Raw genomic sequence first — 16,164 nt, 5'->3', positions numbered from 1 at the left:
AATGCTGCTGCAGTTGTTTTTTTAATGGTATATAGAAACAGTAAAAAGTCAGCCTGATTTCTGGGATAAGGGTGAAAATAGTTCATTTCTTCCACTTCGAAACATAGTTCCGATGACCTCAGTTCTAAGGTTATCCAAAATAACCAGCTGTCAGTTCAACAAGTGATTGTCTCTTCCACGAATCAAGAAACAGCACCAGAAAGTTAGATGTAACAAAAAGCCAGGGAGATCCATGGCAAGTACAATAGCAGAAGAGCAAGACCAAACTGGACATCTCCTTTTTGAGTAGCACAGCTCCCGAGACATTTTCTAACTTACAAAGATTCAGTGCTTAATTACAATGAGGTTGGAAGTGTTGGAAATTTTCTTTCTGAATCAAGGACCCAATGAACCTAAATTCAACTTCTTTGTACCACATTACATAAATCCAGGACTGTTCCTGACTTGTGTTAATCAGCAGCCTGGTGGAAAGGAAGGGCACCTTCCCCATGCAAGGGAATAAAAACATCAATTATTATACAAAGCTTAATTGCTCAAGCCATGACCATTAGGAGTTATTATTTTATTCATTCACTTACTGCATTTATATCCCACTTTTCCCTCCAAAGAATTCAGGTTGGTGTGCATGGTTCTCCCCTTCCTCACTTAATCCCCACAACCACCATGTGAGGTAGTTTAAGCTGAAAGGCTGTAAAAAAAAAAGTGCTGTTGCATCTTCTCCATGTCCCCATACATACAGTGGTGCCCCGCAAGATGAATAACCTGCTAGACGAAAGGGTTTTCTGTTTTTGAGCTGCTTCGCAAGACGATTTTCCCTATGGGCTTGCTTTGCAAGACGAAAACGTCTTGCGAGTGTTCCGATTTCCCCCCGCTTTCCCCCCCTTTTTCTAAGCCGCTAATAGCCTTTTAGCCGCTAATCCGCTAAGCCTTTAATAGCCGCTAAACCGCTAATAGCGCTAATCCGCTAATAGGGTTTCTTCGCAAGACGAAAAAACCACTAGACAAAGAGACTCGCGGAACGGATTAATTTCGTCTTGTGAGGCACCACTGTAATGACAATCTCTTGCTCAGTGGGCTATTAGAAACCCCATATTGGGTTTTTTTTTTTAAAAAAAAATTGATCACAAGCCTTTTAATGGCAGGCAGAACATAAAAGCACAAACTCCACATTTAGAGGTGGTTTACCTCTAAATACCAGATGCCAGCAAAAAAGCAGAGTTGGGGATGCAGAAGGCTAGTCCTTCAACACACTGCTTTTAGGCTTCCTAGAGCCACCTGAATAGCTGCACAAACAGCAGCAGACTTGAGGGACCCCATTCAGAAGGACGATGGAGACACCCACTTGGCTCTTGTGGCCAACGTGGTATGAAAAGTTGGATCACCCTGATTTAGAGTGTCTTGATCTATAGCTGTATTGGACTTCCTGTTTTGGGAAGTTTTAATGTTTGACGTTCTATTCTGTTTTTAGTCCTCTGTTGGGAGCTGCCCAGAGTGGCTGGGGAAACCCAGCCAGATGGGTGGGGTATAAATAATAAAATTATTATTATTATTACTTGAATTTTCAATTGTTACATGGGTGAAAACGGAGAAGCAGCAATCCTACACAAGGAGTTTATCCTGTCTGAGGTCCGCTCAAATGATGTGGAGCTGTGCAGTGCAACACGTGTAGGAACAGTCTTCACGAAGTGCTGCATGGACATGTAGTCATTAATCTGGGAAAGAAAGTAGGGAAGAACAGAAAGCTGGACTTGCCATCAAGATACCCAGCTCTCTAAAGCACTTAAATGATATTCCTTTCTACAGCTTTGTTCCCTTTGAAGAACCTGTTGAAGGAGAATATGCTTAGGTCAATGGCCTTGAATTTCCCATCAATTATGAGCTCAGCTAGGGCTTGGCCCACAGCTGGTGACTGCTGAAGTCCATGTCCACTGAAGCCTGTGGCAAAATAGAGGTTTTCCACCAGTGGGTGCACACCAATCACAGGACTCTGGTCAAAGATGTTGTAGTCATAGTAACCAGCCCAAGAACTCTTCACCTGTCATGAGATAAAGACAAAGCTCTTTCAGTCACAAGATACAGTCCCTGAACTGTCAACGGCAGGACTAACAGAGGATCTCAGGGACCTACAGAAACAGACAAGGCTGCACTCTTAAACCCACCAGTAAAATACAGTATACTACTTAGATATTGAATCCTAGCCAGTTATTCCTAGCTGAACAAGAGGGATAAAAGGCTATGTCTAGAACTCAAGAGGAAAAAGCAAGATAGAGATGAAAGGTCTAAGATCTTTGTGATTTGGTGCTAACCTGCAAGAATTGCAGAGTTTGACATCCTAAGAATGTGACTTTTACTTTAAATATGTAATGGATGGATGGCCTACAATCATCCTGTGTAATCCAGAAGGTTAAAAACCAAATTATTTTATTATTAGAGTGGTTTGCAAGATGTGCAAAACATGAAACAAGCAGCTGTGAGCCTTGAGTTCCTCAGTTCCCCACCTCCTCTCTTGCAGCTGGGAGGAGAGAGAAGGAACACATGAGCCCAGGAGTGGGGAATCTGTGACTCTCCAGAAATTACTGGTCTCTGGTTCACATCAAACAGCATTATGGCCAACAGTCAGGGATGATGGGAGTTGAAATCTAGCAACATCTGGAGGGCTAAATGTTTCCCATCCCAGTGGTTTAGTTTAATATGTGAAGTGAAATAGTGTCAATGGCTGCGAAACACCCTAGAAGACAAGTCTTGCTAGCCAGATTGCAAACTCACTGTGGCTAATGTACAACTATCAACTCACCCTACAGGAACAAGAAGGAATAAGTTGAAACAGTTGTATTGCTTGCAGAGAATGATTATACCAGCAGAGGAAGACTAGTCCATTCTGACCTCATCACAAAATTCACCAAAGCAAACATACCCAGTCCAAATTCAAAACTTATACAGTTGTACTTTGGATGCCAAACGCCTTGCGAGTCGAACGTTTTGGCTCCCAAATGTCGCAAACGCGTAACTGAGTGTTCCGGTTTGTGAATGTTCTTTGGAACCTGAATGTCCAACGCAACTTCTGATTGGCTGCAGGAGCTTTCTGCAGCCAATCAGAAGCCACACCTTGGTTTCCAAACGTTTTGGAAGTCGAACGGACATCCGGAACGGATTCCGTTCAACTTCCAAGGTACCACTGGACTGTCAAAATCAAAGACAACGAGGGGCCTGAAGACAAATGAGGTAGATGAAATGTTGATCATAGTTCAAAACAGAAATAAACAGAAGGGCAACACAAGATATGAGGAAGTGAAATCTGCAAGGTGCTCCTGACTGATTAACCATAAGTGGGCAATATGTCTGCACCAGGCCCCAAAATAAAGTTTAAGGAGTTAACTCCTTAACCACCACCTTGAGAAAGTCAATCATTACCTTCAAGGATTGAAAGTTTGGCACCCGGTGAGCCAGCTTGGGCCAAACTTTATCCTGGAAGAACTCATGATCTACTTCCAGGTCCTGGATGTCTGGCTCTTCCTCCTAAGAAGAAAGCACAAGAAGCTGAATTCTGAGCACCAGAAAATTACAATCATGGCAGCTGAAAACCTTGTTTGTATTTTGAACCTCCCTTAGAAAAGTGCAGCCACAGGGCAGATAGAGAGCAACTCAAAGGCAATAACCAAGTCCCAAACTACAGCATGCTCAGGTAGGCTTTGGGTAGACTTCAGCTGTCAGCGTGGAGCAGCGAATAGCATTGGGCTTTGACCAAGACAGATCTGGATTCAAATCCCTGTTGAACCACGATGCTTACTCAGTTGTCCTACCCATCGTTCTGCCCAGTCACTGAGATCCAGCGCCGAGGGCCTTCTGGCGGTTCCCTCACTGCGAGAAGTGAAGTTACAGGGAACCAGGCAGAGGGCCTTCTCGGTAGTGGCACCTGCCCTGTGGAACACGCTCTCATCAGATGTCAAAGAAATAAACAACTATGGGACTTCTAGAAGACATCTGAAGGCAACCCTATTTAGGGAAGCTTTTAATATTTGATGAATCATTGTATTTTAATACTCTGCTGGAAGCAGCCCAGAGCAGCTGGGGAAACCCAGCCAGATGGGCAGGGTATAAATGAATGAATAAATATATTGTTGTTGTTGTTGTTGTTGTTGTTGTTGTTCCACTAGTTCAAAGCCTAGCCTTCATCGGAATGGTGGGGGAGAGAAGTGACCACATGTGTCAAGTCATCCAGAGCTCTTTAGAGAAAAAGAGTGATAAAGACTTCATCAAATTTTAGGCGCTCATCAAATGATAAAACAATACGGTCGGTATCCCAAGGGTCCCGTTCCACTACTGCAAGAGGCTTGTGTGCTAGCACAACGGAACTTTCCCATAACAAATCATTTCCCCTTGCAGGGTTCTTACAGGAACACTTCCTTACATGCGAGTTAACATGTGCAACATCAAAAACACCCAGAGCTCTTTCTCTCTGGGGGGCTGGCATCCCTGCTGTGGCTTCCTAAGAGTCAGCTCCCAATAAAATCATGGTAAACTCACTTCCGTAGGGCTTAAGCCTCCAAGATAGTTGCCACCCAAGCCTTCCCTCCGGAAGTAAGCTCCTGTGGTGTCGATTAGCAGAGGACACTCCAAGCCAGGTCCATCAGGGCAGTGCCAGACATAGACATACCTAGCAGCACAAGGACAAAGAGAAAATAGCTCCAGCATTTAATCAAGACCAAAATACTAGATCTCCATGCAACCTAAGAGGGATAAAGAGTAGCCACAGGGCATGACACATGAGCTTAGACCTTGAAATTACAACAGGCAAGGTAAGAGCTATCATTCATTTCTTCTTATTATTTATTAAATTTCTATACCACCCTCCATCCAAGGATCACAGGATGGTTTACATTCTGAAAACACAAAAATGCATACCATAACAAACAAAAAACCCCCAGTTTAAAAGCCTGTAGATTGTTTAATTAGCCAATGGCCTGGGAGAAGAGGAATATTTTTTGCCTGGCGTCTCTCCTTGGGGAGAGCATTCCACAAATAGAAAGGAATCTCAGCAAAGACCTGTTCTTCATATTATAACCCTCTGGAGCTCTTGTGGAAGAGGCACACAAAGAAGAGCCTCAGATGATGATTGCTAAAGCTGCCTTAGAAACAAAGGCATTGATCCTTCTGGCCTGGCACTGTTTAGTTCAATTAGGAGCAAATCTCAGGCAAAGGTCTCTTTTCCAGCTCTGCAAGCAAAGATCCTTTCAACTGGAAAAGCCCGGGACTGAACCAGGAATATCTGGTATACAAGGCATGTGCTCTTATCACACTCTCTCTCTCTCTCTCTCTCTCTCTCTCTCTCTCACACACACACACACACACACACACAGAGAGAGAGAGAGAGAGAGATATATTTAAGGGTGAAATATGAAAGAAGGCAGATGTGCTAGGAAAAAGTTACCAATTCCAGTAATCTATGTTTTACTAGCAAAGTTTAAAGAAGAAGGAGCAGTAGCTGTCTAACCATTTGGATCAGGGGCAGGGAAGCTGTGGCCCCACCAGATGTTGCTGGACTACAACTGATCTGCAGAGCCACAGATTTAGAAAAATAAGAAGTGTAGGTCTATCATGTGTGGCAACAGAGGAACAGTACAAAAACTCTGGTCCTAACTTCAAAGTGAATCATGCTGGCAGCCCTCACAAATCTGAGAATCACAATATATAAAAAGGTAAAGGGACCCCTGACCATTGGGTCCAGTCGTGACCGACTCTGGGGTTGCGGTGCTCATCTTGCTTTATTGGCTGAGGGAGCTGGCGTACAGCTTCTGGGTCATGTGGCCAGCATGACTAAGCCGCTTCTGGCGAAACCAGAGCAGTGCACAGAAACACCGTTTACATTCCCGCCAGAGCGGTACCTATTTATCTACTTACACTTTGAGGTGCTTTCCAACTGCTAGGTTGGCAGGAGCAGGGACCGAGCAACGGGAGCTCACCCCGTCGCGGGGATTCAAACCGCCAACCTTCTGATCAGCAAGTCCTAGGCTCTGTGGTTTAACCCACAGCGCCACCCGCGTCCCTATCACAATATATGGTTACCATTTAATAGGTATTTAAGATATGAACTCCAAAGCAGCATAAATACTAGGTTTAGCCATACCTTTTCTTGGGTTCCACAGGAAGCCTAATGCCCAGCATTGAGTGTGGCGGCCCAGTTCCAATGCCAGCCATCTCTGCCACACTGCTTGACCAAGCTCCTGCTGCATTCACCACAAAGCCACATTCTATTTTGGTGGATTCTATACTGTCGGGCATCTGGACCTAGAGGATAACACAGTAGGGAGGACCTGGTAACTGTTTCATTAGGCAAGCAAATACCCCATCTGACACTGGTTTTCCAGATGATAATGGGGAACACACAAGCAAAAAGGAAAAAAAGCCGGGGAGATGTCACAGGATCTGTGACCAAGCATTTGCTGTAAGGTGGAAGTGATGGAGGGCTTTCTGATTTACTTCTTGTTCCATTATGAAATAAGTTGGGATTTCCTGTCTAGTTGCTATTGTGCATTCCACCTCCTTTTCATGTCACACACAAGCCTGGCAAAGTACACCCCAAGGGACATGCCAGAAAACCCCAGAGAACAATGGCAGAAATTGTTGGCATCCATGTATACCTTCAGTACATTTGCATGGCGGTCTTAAACTGAGCTAACACTGGAGCCACTTCACTTAGGGAGAGAAGAGCAGTTGCCAAGCTTTTTTTTGGGGGGGGGTGGCAGAGTGTAGATTATTGAACAAATACCTATATCTTGGATTGGCTTTTCCTTTAGGCTAGTGGAGCAGGGCTGGGGAAGCTGTGGGCCTTCAGATGTTGCTGGACTAGAATTCCCATCACCTGCAACCACCAGCAACCAACACCTGGCAAGCCACAGGTTCCTTAGCCCTGTAACAAAGCCAGGGAAGCAGGTAGCACTGCAGCATGGGATACACAAAGAAGCCTGAAATGATATCAAAGCCCCATTTCCAGCCCTTCTCCTGCCCAGTACAATACTGGCCCTTGAACAAATGTTAATATGTAATATTGTCATCTAAGAAGTCAGTGGCCACAAGCCTGCCTACTTTATCTGTTCTGTCAAAAGTTTAAGGGCAGATCATACTGTACTAAAGTTCTTTTTAGTTTTGTAAGCTCTTGTTAGCTCTGCTAAACTACAAAAGAACCTCATAGAAACAGAAGTTTTGAGAGGCCCTCACATCAAACATAACTGATAAGTAGAAAAGACTACAACCTGAAAATAGAGACAATGAACGTATTTTTGTAACCCAATAAAACCTTTAATAAAAATTATATTTTTTAAAAAAATGGAGGGTTTTCTGTGAGCTTTTCCTTGGAACCTTCTACTCAGCACATCTTGCCCCTACTTTTAATTGAAGTAGTTCAAATAATGACTTACATTAACACCCTTGATACGGGAGAAATTAATACGATCCCCATCATGTGTCCTCAGTTCTTCTGTATACAAGTCGAAAGCTGCAGAGGATGAAAAAGAACATACAGAAGCAACTTTGCTTTGGCTCAACTTTGAAATCTAAGACATGGAAAAATGAGGGCTTCCAATCCCTTGGGTAAAATATTTGAAGCATTTTTTGTAGCCCCCCTTCATTAGATCAGATTTCAGGATGGCATACGACAGCTGTGTGTAAACATTGGTCCTCCAGATAATAATAATAAATTTTATTTATATCCCGCCCTCCCCAGCCGAAGCTGGGCTCAGAGTGGCTAACAACAGTAAAATAATACAACAAGATGTTACTAGACTGCAGATCCCATCAACTGCAGCAAGAATGGCCAATGGCTAGGGATAATGGGATGTGTAGTTCAGCCATATTTGAACTACTATAGGGACGCGGGTGGCGCTGTGGGTTAAACCACTGAGCCTGGGACATGCTGATCAGAAGGTCGGCAGTTTGAATCCCCGTGATGGGGTGAGCTCCCGTTGTTCGGTCCCTGCTCCTGCCAACCTAGCAGTTCGAAAGCACGTCAAAGTGCAAGTAGATAAATAGGTACCGCTCCGGCGGGAAGGTAAACGGCGTTTCCGTGAGCTGCTCTGGCTCACCAGAAGCGGCCTAGTCATGCTGGCCACATGACCCGGAAGCTGTACGCCAGTAAAGCGAGATGAGCGCCGCAACCCCAGAGTCGGCCACGACTGGACCTAACGGTCAGGGGTCCCTTTACCTTTATATGTGTAGAGCCAAAGACTCCCCACACCTGGTATACAGCATAAAACAAATATACAAAAAAGTAAAATTTTTATTTTAAAATAGACATGCACAGTTTAAATCATTAACATATACAGAAGTATCTAGGTAAATAATAATGGTTCTGCCTGGTGCTTAAACGACAGTTGGAGGGCATTCCACTGCTCCTGCAGCCAACTGGAAGCTGCGCCTTGGTTTTTTAACAGTTTCGGATTCTGTTCGAGAACCAAGGTAAGATTGTACTGAATAGGGTTTCTGCCCCCTGGTGCCAGGAGGCTGAGCTGCCCAACACAATTCAGTGGTAATGATGTTGTGTGCTTGCTATACCAAGTGGGGGTGACAGACTCACATTTCACTTCGCCGCAGCTCTGGTAGACGCCCAATGATATTGCTTTGTTCCGGAAAGCATTGAGAAGAGTCCAGGGGTCAAACCATCCCTCATTTTCCAAGCCTTAAGAAGACAAAACAGAGAACGCAAGAAAGGCAATCTAGTTTAGAATGACAATGCCATGACAATTATTCTGCAGCCATACTTACTCTGAACATTTTCTGAAGAGCACCCTTTATTGGCTAAGAACAACCGATCTTTCCCAACAGGCAAACTCAGTAAAAAAAGCCCAGAACAAAACAGAACAACCCCCACCCCCTGCAAGATTTCTTATACAGTCAAACCTCGGTTTTTGAACATAATCCGTTCCAGAAGATAATTTGACTTCGGAAACGTTCAACAACTGAGGTGCAGCTTCCAATTGGTTGCAAAAGCCCATTGGACATTTGAGTTCTGAGGAACGTTTGAAAACCAGAGCATTTACTTCCGGGTTTTCAGTGTTTGAAAACAGAGCTGTTCGAGAACCAAGGTTTGACTGTAACAAGTAACCTCCATTGTACTTTGCCAAACAGTTAGCAGTGTTAGGAGAGGCAATTTGGTCCAGGTTTGCTCTTATCTGCAGCTCTGTCTGTTGGCCACTAAAAGAAATGTGATAGAACCCAGAAAATATGACCAGATATTAGGAAACCAGGCAATAACATGAGAAGGGAATGGGGCCCTGGCACCAGCAGGAATAACAGTGAGACTCTCATTTAAGAAACACTTCAGAATACCAAGTAAGAAAATGTGTAGGCAGAAATCTATCAAAATTCTCAATAAGCAGAAAATCTGCTCTCAGCTTTCAGTGTTTTTACTGCCTTTGCAGCCATTGGATAGATGTGTGGATAAAAGCACATGAGCACATTTTATTGAAATGTATTTTTTTTCTTTTAAACTATTTAATAAATGAGATAATTGTGCTAATATTCATGGGTTGTGCCATTTTGCCCTGACATATGGCTCTCCAACATTTCTGACTATGGATCTGAGTGAGAATGCAGCTGATGGGGCAGGGGTTGAAGGACCAGTACTGGACTAGCTACTCATAAGGAAGCAGAAAATAGGAGAAATGGGGGCTTGCTCATTCTAGAGTCCCTGTAAGTTAAGCATACAAAAAAGAAGAACAGAGCATTTTTATTTTAAACTGTTTACTTGAGACAGCAGTGCTATTAATCTTTAGGAAAGATGGAGATTCAGCAGTCTAGTACCAATGGAAGCCAAAGCTACTCCATCTGTATTCAACCACGGATACTTCTTTTTCAGTTGTGCCGGTGATAGTAGTGAGATCTCTGCTCCTTCCCCCCTGAAAAAAGCAAGCAAGCAAACAAACAAACCATTAAAGAACGCTCATCAGAATGCACAAGATGGGGGAAAATCCATTTTGTCAATTTAAAAGATGCTCTAATAAAGGGAGGAAGGGGCAATTTATGTTATTATTTTTAAAGTCAAAAAGTCTACTTTCCAAAAAAAGTAATTTTGAAATAATCTGTGTGAGCAAATAGGTAAAATTACCAGAGATGATCTCAATGCTGGGGGCAGAAAACCTCTATGGCTTTAAAAGAATGTAACATTTTCAAAGACCTCATTCATACATACATGCCTATCACTGTTTCTTCTCTCTAAGCAACTTTTACCCAAAGGATCCTCAGAACCCCATACCTTTGAATTCCAACATTCTCCTCCAGCAGAGCAGCTCCATCCTCTGAAGCCAGGAAGAGATAGCCCGATGGGTTAAACTGAATATCTATGGGTGGCTGGGTGACAACACCAAGGTATTGCTGGAACAAAAAGATAATCTGTTTACAATTTCAAGGATTGCTGTCTTCAGGATGGGATGGAGTGGGAAACTTACAGGAATACATATCACTGCTATAGCTCTTTTCTTGAGAGTTTAAAAAGCTTTATGATCACTGTAGTCCATGGGTAGGCAAACTAAGGCTCGGGGGTTGGATCCAGCCCAATCACCTTCTAAATCTGGCCCGTGGACGATCCGGGAATCAGCATGTTTTTTACATGAGCAGAATGTGTGCTGTTATTTAAAATGCATCTCTGGGTTATTTGTGGGGCATAGGAATTGGTTCATTCCCCCCAAAAAATATAGTCTGCCCCCCACAAGGTCTGACGGACAGTGGACCAGACCCCTGCTGAAAAAGTTTGCTGACCCCTGCATGTAGTCCTTACACAACAGTGCATTATTGTTATCCGCATATTCTAGATGAGAAGCTATGGGGGAGGGGGATAATGGCTTATCTAGGACTACTTGATCATGGCAAAGAAAATATCTGAACTGGTTTATGCTTCATTCTTAAAAGTGCAATTCCAAGCATGTTTACTAAAAGTGGGACATTCTCTAATAAGTGTGCTTAGGACTTCAGACTTGACCATTATGATATGCCAACTCTTAGCATCTCTCAAGCACACATGATGTAACAATGGCCGGAGGATTTAGGAGAAAAATAATAGACAAAAGAAACAATCCATGCATATATAAATTAAAACCAAAGAAGCTTCAAGAATGACACATGTCCAAAATTCCCAACAGTATATAAACAGAAATGTACAACTTTAACTTCTGATCTAGAAAGTGTATAGTATATGATTACCCAATAGCGCTCTTAATGGAGTTGAGACAAAATCAGGAAGAAACACCAGTGTTTTCTGTTTGAATAACTTGCTACTGGGATGCCAATTGATAGATTCAGATCTGTATGTGGATGCTAGGGTGACTGAGTTATTAGGACAAGGGCAGTGGAGCAAACTGCACCATGGTTATTCAGTGCATTCAAACACTCCACCACTGTACTGTATATATCGAAGTAGTTGCACATTCCCTATCTTGTCTCCTTCAAGATGGACCGATGGCCCATTTGCCTTTTCTAGAGGATGCAAGGCAGACCGCTGACAGAAGCAAGTGTGAGAATCCTCCACACCAACACTCTCACAAACACCCAGACATCATGACATACGTTGATGGTACGCAGGAAGTATGCCGAAAACTGGCTCATCTTGATATTTTCTGGAATCGAATACTGCTGCCGTATTCCCCCTACAGAGAGTACTGTAGATGCTTTGGAATACTGCAAAGAAGCAAAACAGAAAACGATGCTGTCACTTAGCTCCATAGTCAAATCCCCTCTCCCAGAAACATTTCAGTAATGTAAAGAGCAGCAAGAAAATAAAAGGCAATTGTGGAAGAGATTCCCTGGCAGGACAAAATGGTGAATGCCCATTATTGCTGTTGCAGCATTATCAATCTGCAATTCAAAAGGTCACCTACTATTTCTACATTTAACATAATGAACGGCCACCCTGATTACTTATTTATCCTGCCCTGGCTCCAAGAAGTACAGGGCAGAATGCAGAGTTCTCTCTCCCTGCCCTTCTGTTTAATATTTACAACTAAAGCTGTGAGGCAGGTGAAGCTGAGAATGTGTGGTTGGCTTTGAGTCCCCTAGATAGCTTGATGGCTGAGCAGAGATTTGAAGCAGGTCTCCATGGGCCAAGTCTGACACTAAGTACTACAGCACACCTTCAGAAATGCACTTTAATGCAGTTCATCTTTCTAGAAGGGACCTGAATACAGTCAATGACCATTTTGTGTGGGTGTTCTGTCCCTGGCCCCTGTGTTGGTGGAGGCGGTATCACCACCCTCTTGCGCCCTTCCACACCAGTTCCTCCCTATTCATGACGCTGTCCTGTCACTTCCGGGTTTGTCGCCATGCGTGTCTTTTGGATACATATTAATGGCTCATTGCCTCTATTGCACAAAGCAAGCCCAACACTTAACAAACTTGATGTTTGAAACCGTTCCCCAAGACCCCCATTATTGATCTCAGATGGTAAATGACCTTAATGTCTTTCTCCACCACCACTACTCGATATGCATTTCTCTGTGGTTCTTTCATCTTCAGCCAGAAGGCAATAGACCAGCCTATTACTCCACCCCCAACAATGACCACATCAGCGTGGTCAGGAGGTAAACCTTCTGTAACATGCCCGGGGTGCCAGTTACTGCCGGGAAGGAAGTCTTTCATTTTCTTGTAGGCATCGATGACTCCCTTCTCCAAATCTGAAAGAAGACGGAAATAATACCATGCTGTTAGTGCTTAGCAGACTCAGTTGAGAAATAAAGCCACAACCTTATTGCTACCAAACATGTCCAATATATCAAGTTTGGAGAAAGCAGAATCCAGAAATTCATGAATCTCAGCCCTTACGGTAGAAAGGTATGTTTGAAAGGCTTGGCAATTCTCAAATACAGACAGATGTCACGTCCATGCTGTGTATTTAAAGCACCCTTGCACTATTTTAACGATAATAGCTTCACCCAAAGAATTCTCAGCACTGTAGTTTGCGAAGGGTGCTTCAACTCTGTGAGGAATCTCCTAACCACTCTCACTCAATGAACTGCAGTTTTCAGGATTATTTGCGGGAAGCAATGACTGTTAAACAACAACCATTTATTATTTATACCACACCCATCTGGCTGGATTTCCCCAGCCAGTCTAGGCAGCTTCCAACAAAAGATTAAAAATACATTAAAACATCAGTCATAAAAACTTCCCTAAACAGGGCAGCCTTCAGATGTCTTCTAAAAGTCTGATAGTTGTTTATTTCCTTGACATCTTATGGGAGGGCGGGCGCCACTACCGAGAAGGCCCTCTGCCTGGTTCCCTGTAACTTCGCTACTTGCAGTGAGGGAACTGCCAGAAGGCCCTTGGCGCTGGACCTCAGTGTCCGGGTTGGATGGTGGGGGTGGAGACACTCCTTCAGGTATACAGGGCTGAGGCTGTTTAGGGCTTTAAAGATCAGCACCAACACTTTGAATTGTGCTCGGAAACGTAAAGTGGCATGCTACTGCTTTAACTGTATGGTGTGGTTGTGAACAGAATGGTTGAATATGTTTCCCGGTGGCTTCAAAGCTCCATATAACTTATTCCCTTTCCCCCCACAAGATATGTAGATTTATGAGGAGAGAAAGAACATCCATGTTCTCCACAAAAAATTACGCAAGCTGTAGAAAGCAGTTTTTCTTGTTAAAAAAATAAAAGCAAAGTTACAATGGCTGTTCTGTTCATAGAACAAAACATAGCTCCAATTAAAACCATACTGACTGAAACAACCAAACAGTTATCAGTCTTCGTAACGGCAAGCCTTTCAGGTGCCCTTTGCACTTTAATCACCAACAGTTGTAGTCCTGGCATTTCTAATTTTAGCAACGCAATCAGCAATTCAACAGTTAGGTTTAAACATGCTGTTTGCGTTGCTGAAATTTTTACCTTGAGATGCCAGGCATGAACCAGGACTACGATTACTGGCGCATGACATACAAAGGGCATCTTTATGAAGACTGATAACTGTTTGTTTGTTTCAGTCATTATGGTATTAATTAGAGCTATGTTTTGCTCTAAAAATGAAACAGTCACCATAACTTTGTTAAAATGACTTAATTGTAAAAGTATACTCTGCTAATGAGGCTGTATTTTTTTTGAAGACTAGTAATTATTTTAAATGCCTGTTGTCTTTGTCCATGGAGTTTTCTTGGCAGGGATACTGGAGTGGCTTGCCGGTTCCTGCTCCAGAGAACCTTTTAATGAGGGTGAAAGAAGAGAGCGCAAAATATGGTCTGAAGCTCAACGTCAAAAAAACGAAGATCATGGCCACTGGGCCCATCACCTCCTGGCAAATAGAAGGGGAAGAAATGGAGGAAGTGAGAGATTTTACTTTCTTGGGCTCCATGATCACTGCAGATGGTGACAGCAGTCGCGAAAATAAAAGACGCCTGCTCCTTGGGAGAAAGGCGATGGCAAACCTAGACAGCATCTTAAAAAGCAGAGACATCACCTTGCCAACAAAGGTCCGTATAGTTAAAGCCATGGTTTGCCCAGTAGGGATGTATAGAAGTGAGAGCTGGACCATAAAGAAGGCTGATCACTGAAGAATTGATGCTTTTGAATTATGGTGCTGGAGGAGACTCTTGAGAGTCCCATGGACTGCAAGAAGATCATACGTATCCATTCTTAAGGAAATCAGCCCTGAGTGCTCACTGGAAGGACAGATCGTGAAGCTGAGGCTCCAATACTTTGGCCACCTCATGAGAAGACTCCCTGGAAAAGACCCTGATGTTGGGAAAGATTGAGGGCACAAGGCGAAGGGGACAACAGAGGACGAGATGGTTGGACAGTGTTCTCGAAGCTACAAACATGAGTCTGATCAAACTGCGGGAGGCAGTGGAAGACGGGAGTGCCTGGCGTGCTCTGGTCCATAGGGTCACGAAGAGTCGGACACGACTAAACGACTACACAACAACAACAATCATTTTAAATACAAAAAACTTACAAAAATGCAGGTACGTGGTATTACCTTGGAATATATGTTTTTCCACTGACTAATGCTGAAATGCTAAGCAAGCGTACTAGGAAGGTAAACTACATTGAACTAAGTGGAATTTATTTCTGAATAAGCATGAATAGAATTGTGCTGCATGGCATTTACTTTTTGATTCACATTAGATACTTACTGAATTCATTACTGTCATTTCATAGGTTCAAATCAAAGAAACATGTGATAGTTACTTAATTGAATAAAACATATAGTGCATTATACAGTAAGGAAATAGTGGCTTCCACCTCCTCACTTGTAGTTATCAAGTGTCGTGGTGAGCCACAATTAAGAGCAGCTGAAGAAGCCCACTTTTTAAAAAGTACTTACATTAAAAATAATGTAATTTATTAAGGGGGGGGGTTGTTTGCAAAAAGGAATCAGGAACACCACTACTGACACATGCATGCATCATCTAAAAGTCTCCCACTTCAGAACTCTTTTGTTAAGATGCACACTGCACAGATTTTAGTCAGTTAAATAATTCAATCAATCGAAGTTGTTTCTAATAAGCTGACAAATATTTCCAAGTGCTTGCAATGAAATAATTTTAAAACTTTGTTTATATGTGTGCACAGGTATGTAGATTTCGGCCAGTCAATCGTCAGTGAATTAATTAAACGAGACACACGTGTAAGGGGGATTAAAAATTGTCCCATTTTTTTACAAACACTAAAAAAACCCCACTTTAAATTCTATTAAATTAGCATCCACTTCATAAGAGCTCTTAGCCAATCAACCATTCCAATAAAGTGGGAATGATTGGATGAAAATACCAATACCAACCCACTCGTCTTTTATTCGATTTTTACTTTTCCTCGAGAGGCTCCTCCTCTCCCCCCCCAGTCCTAGATTCACCTCACGACAACCCTGCGAGGTAGGCCCGGCCTAGAGAAGAAGCCACCCCGCCTGCCGCGCACCTTTGACGGGGTCGTAAAGTCGGGGCTCCCCTGTACGAAACGGCCGGCGAGGCTCCACCGGGCTCGCTGAAGGACTCGCCGCCGCCAGCAGAGGCCGCAGCCCGCCCAGCAGCCTCCGCCCGCGGATCATGCTGCCGGCTCTGCTCCCCTCAGGAGACTGAGACGAGCCCGCGCGGACACCGAGACGTCCTCTCTTTACCTCAGCGCCTCAGGTTTGAACACGTCACGCCAAACGCCCGCCCCCCCGCTTACCCTGATAGGACCCGTGTGGTTCTG

The 16,164-nt window shown here is 43.6% G+C and overlaps 1 protein-coding gene across 1 annotated transcript; it reads right to left on the bottom strand.

Annotated features, from left to right (window-relative positions):
* Positions 1 to 525: 525 nt before the first annotated feature.
* FOXRED1 (FAD dependent oxidoreductase domain containing 1) lies at positions 526 to 16,125 on the bottom strand. Its single transcript, XM_083480567.1, has 12 exons — positions 15,889 to 16,125; positions 12,436 to 12,656; positions 11,554 to 11,664; positions 10,247 to 10,365; positions 9,796 to 9,890; positions 8,570 to 8,671; positions 7,416 to 7,492; positions 6,125 to 6,285; positions 4,525 to 4,654; positions 3,412 to 3,516; positions 1,055 to 2,035; positions 526 to 738 (listed from the first exon to the last, which is right to left on the bottom strand). The coding sequence occupies exons 1-11, from the start codon at positions 16,016 to 16,018 to the stop codon at positions 1,781 to 1,783; spliced, it is 1,506 nt and encodes a 501-aa protein (XP_083336693.1). The 5' UTR covers positions 16,019 to 16,125; the 3' UTR covers positions 526 to 738; positions 1,055 to 1,780.
* Positions 16,126 to 16,164: the final 39 nt, after the last annotated feature.

This window comes from Podarcis liolepis, assembly GCF_965112155.1.
Source record: "Podarcis liolepis genome assembly, chromosome: 16".
NCBI lineage: Eukaryota > Metazoa > Chordata > Lepidosauria > Squamata > Lacertidae > Podarcis > Podarcis liolepis.
This window is presented reverse-complemented; position numbering and strand designations above follow the sequence as displayed.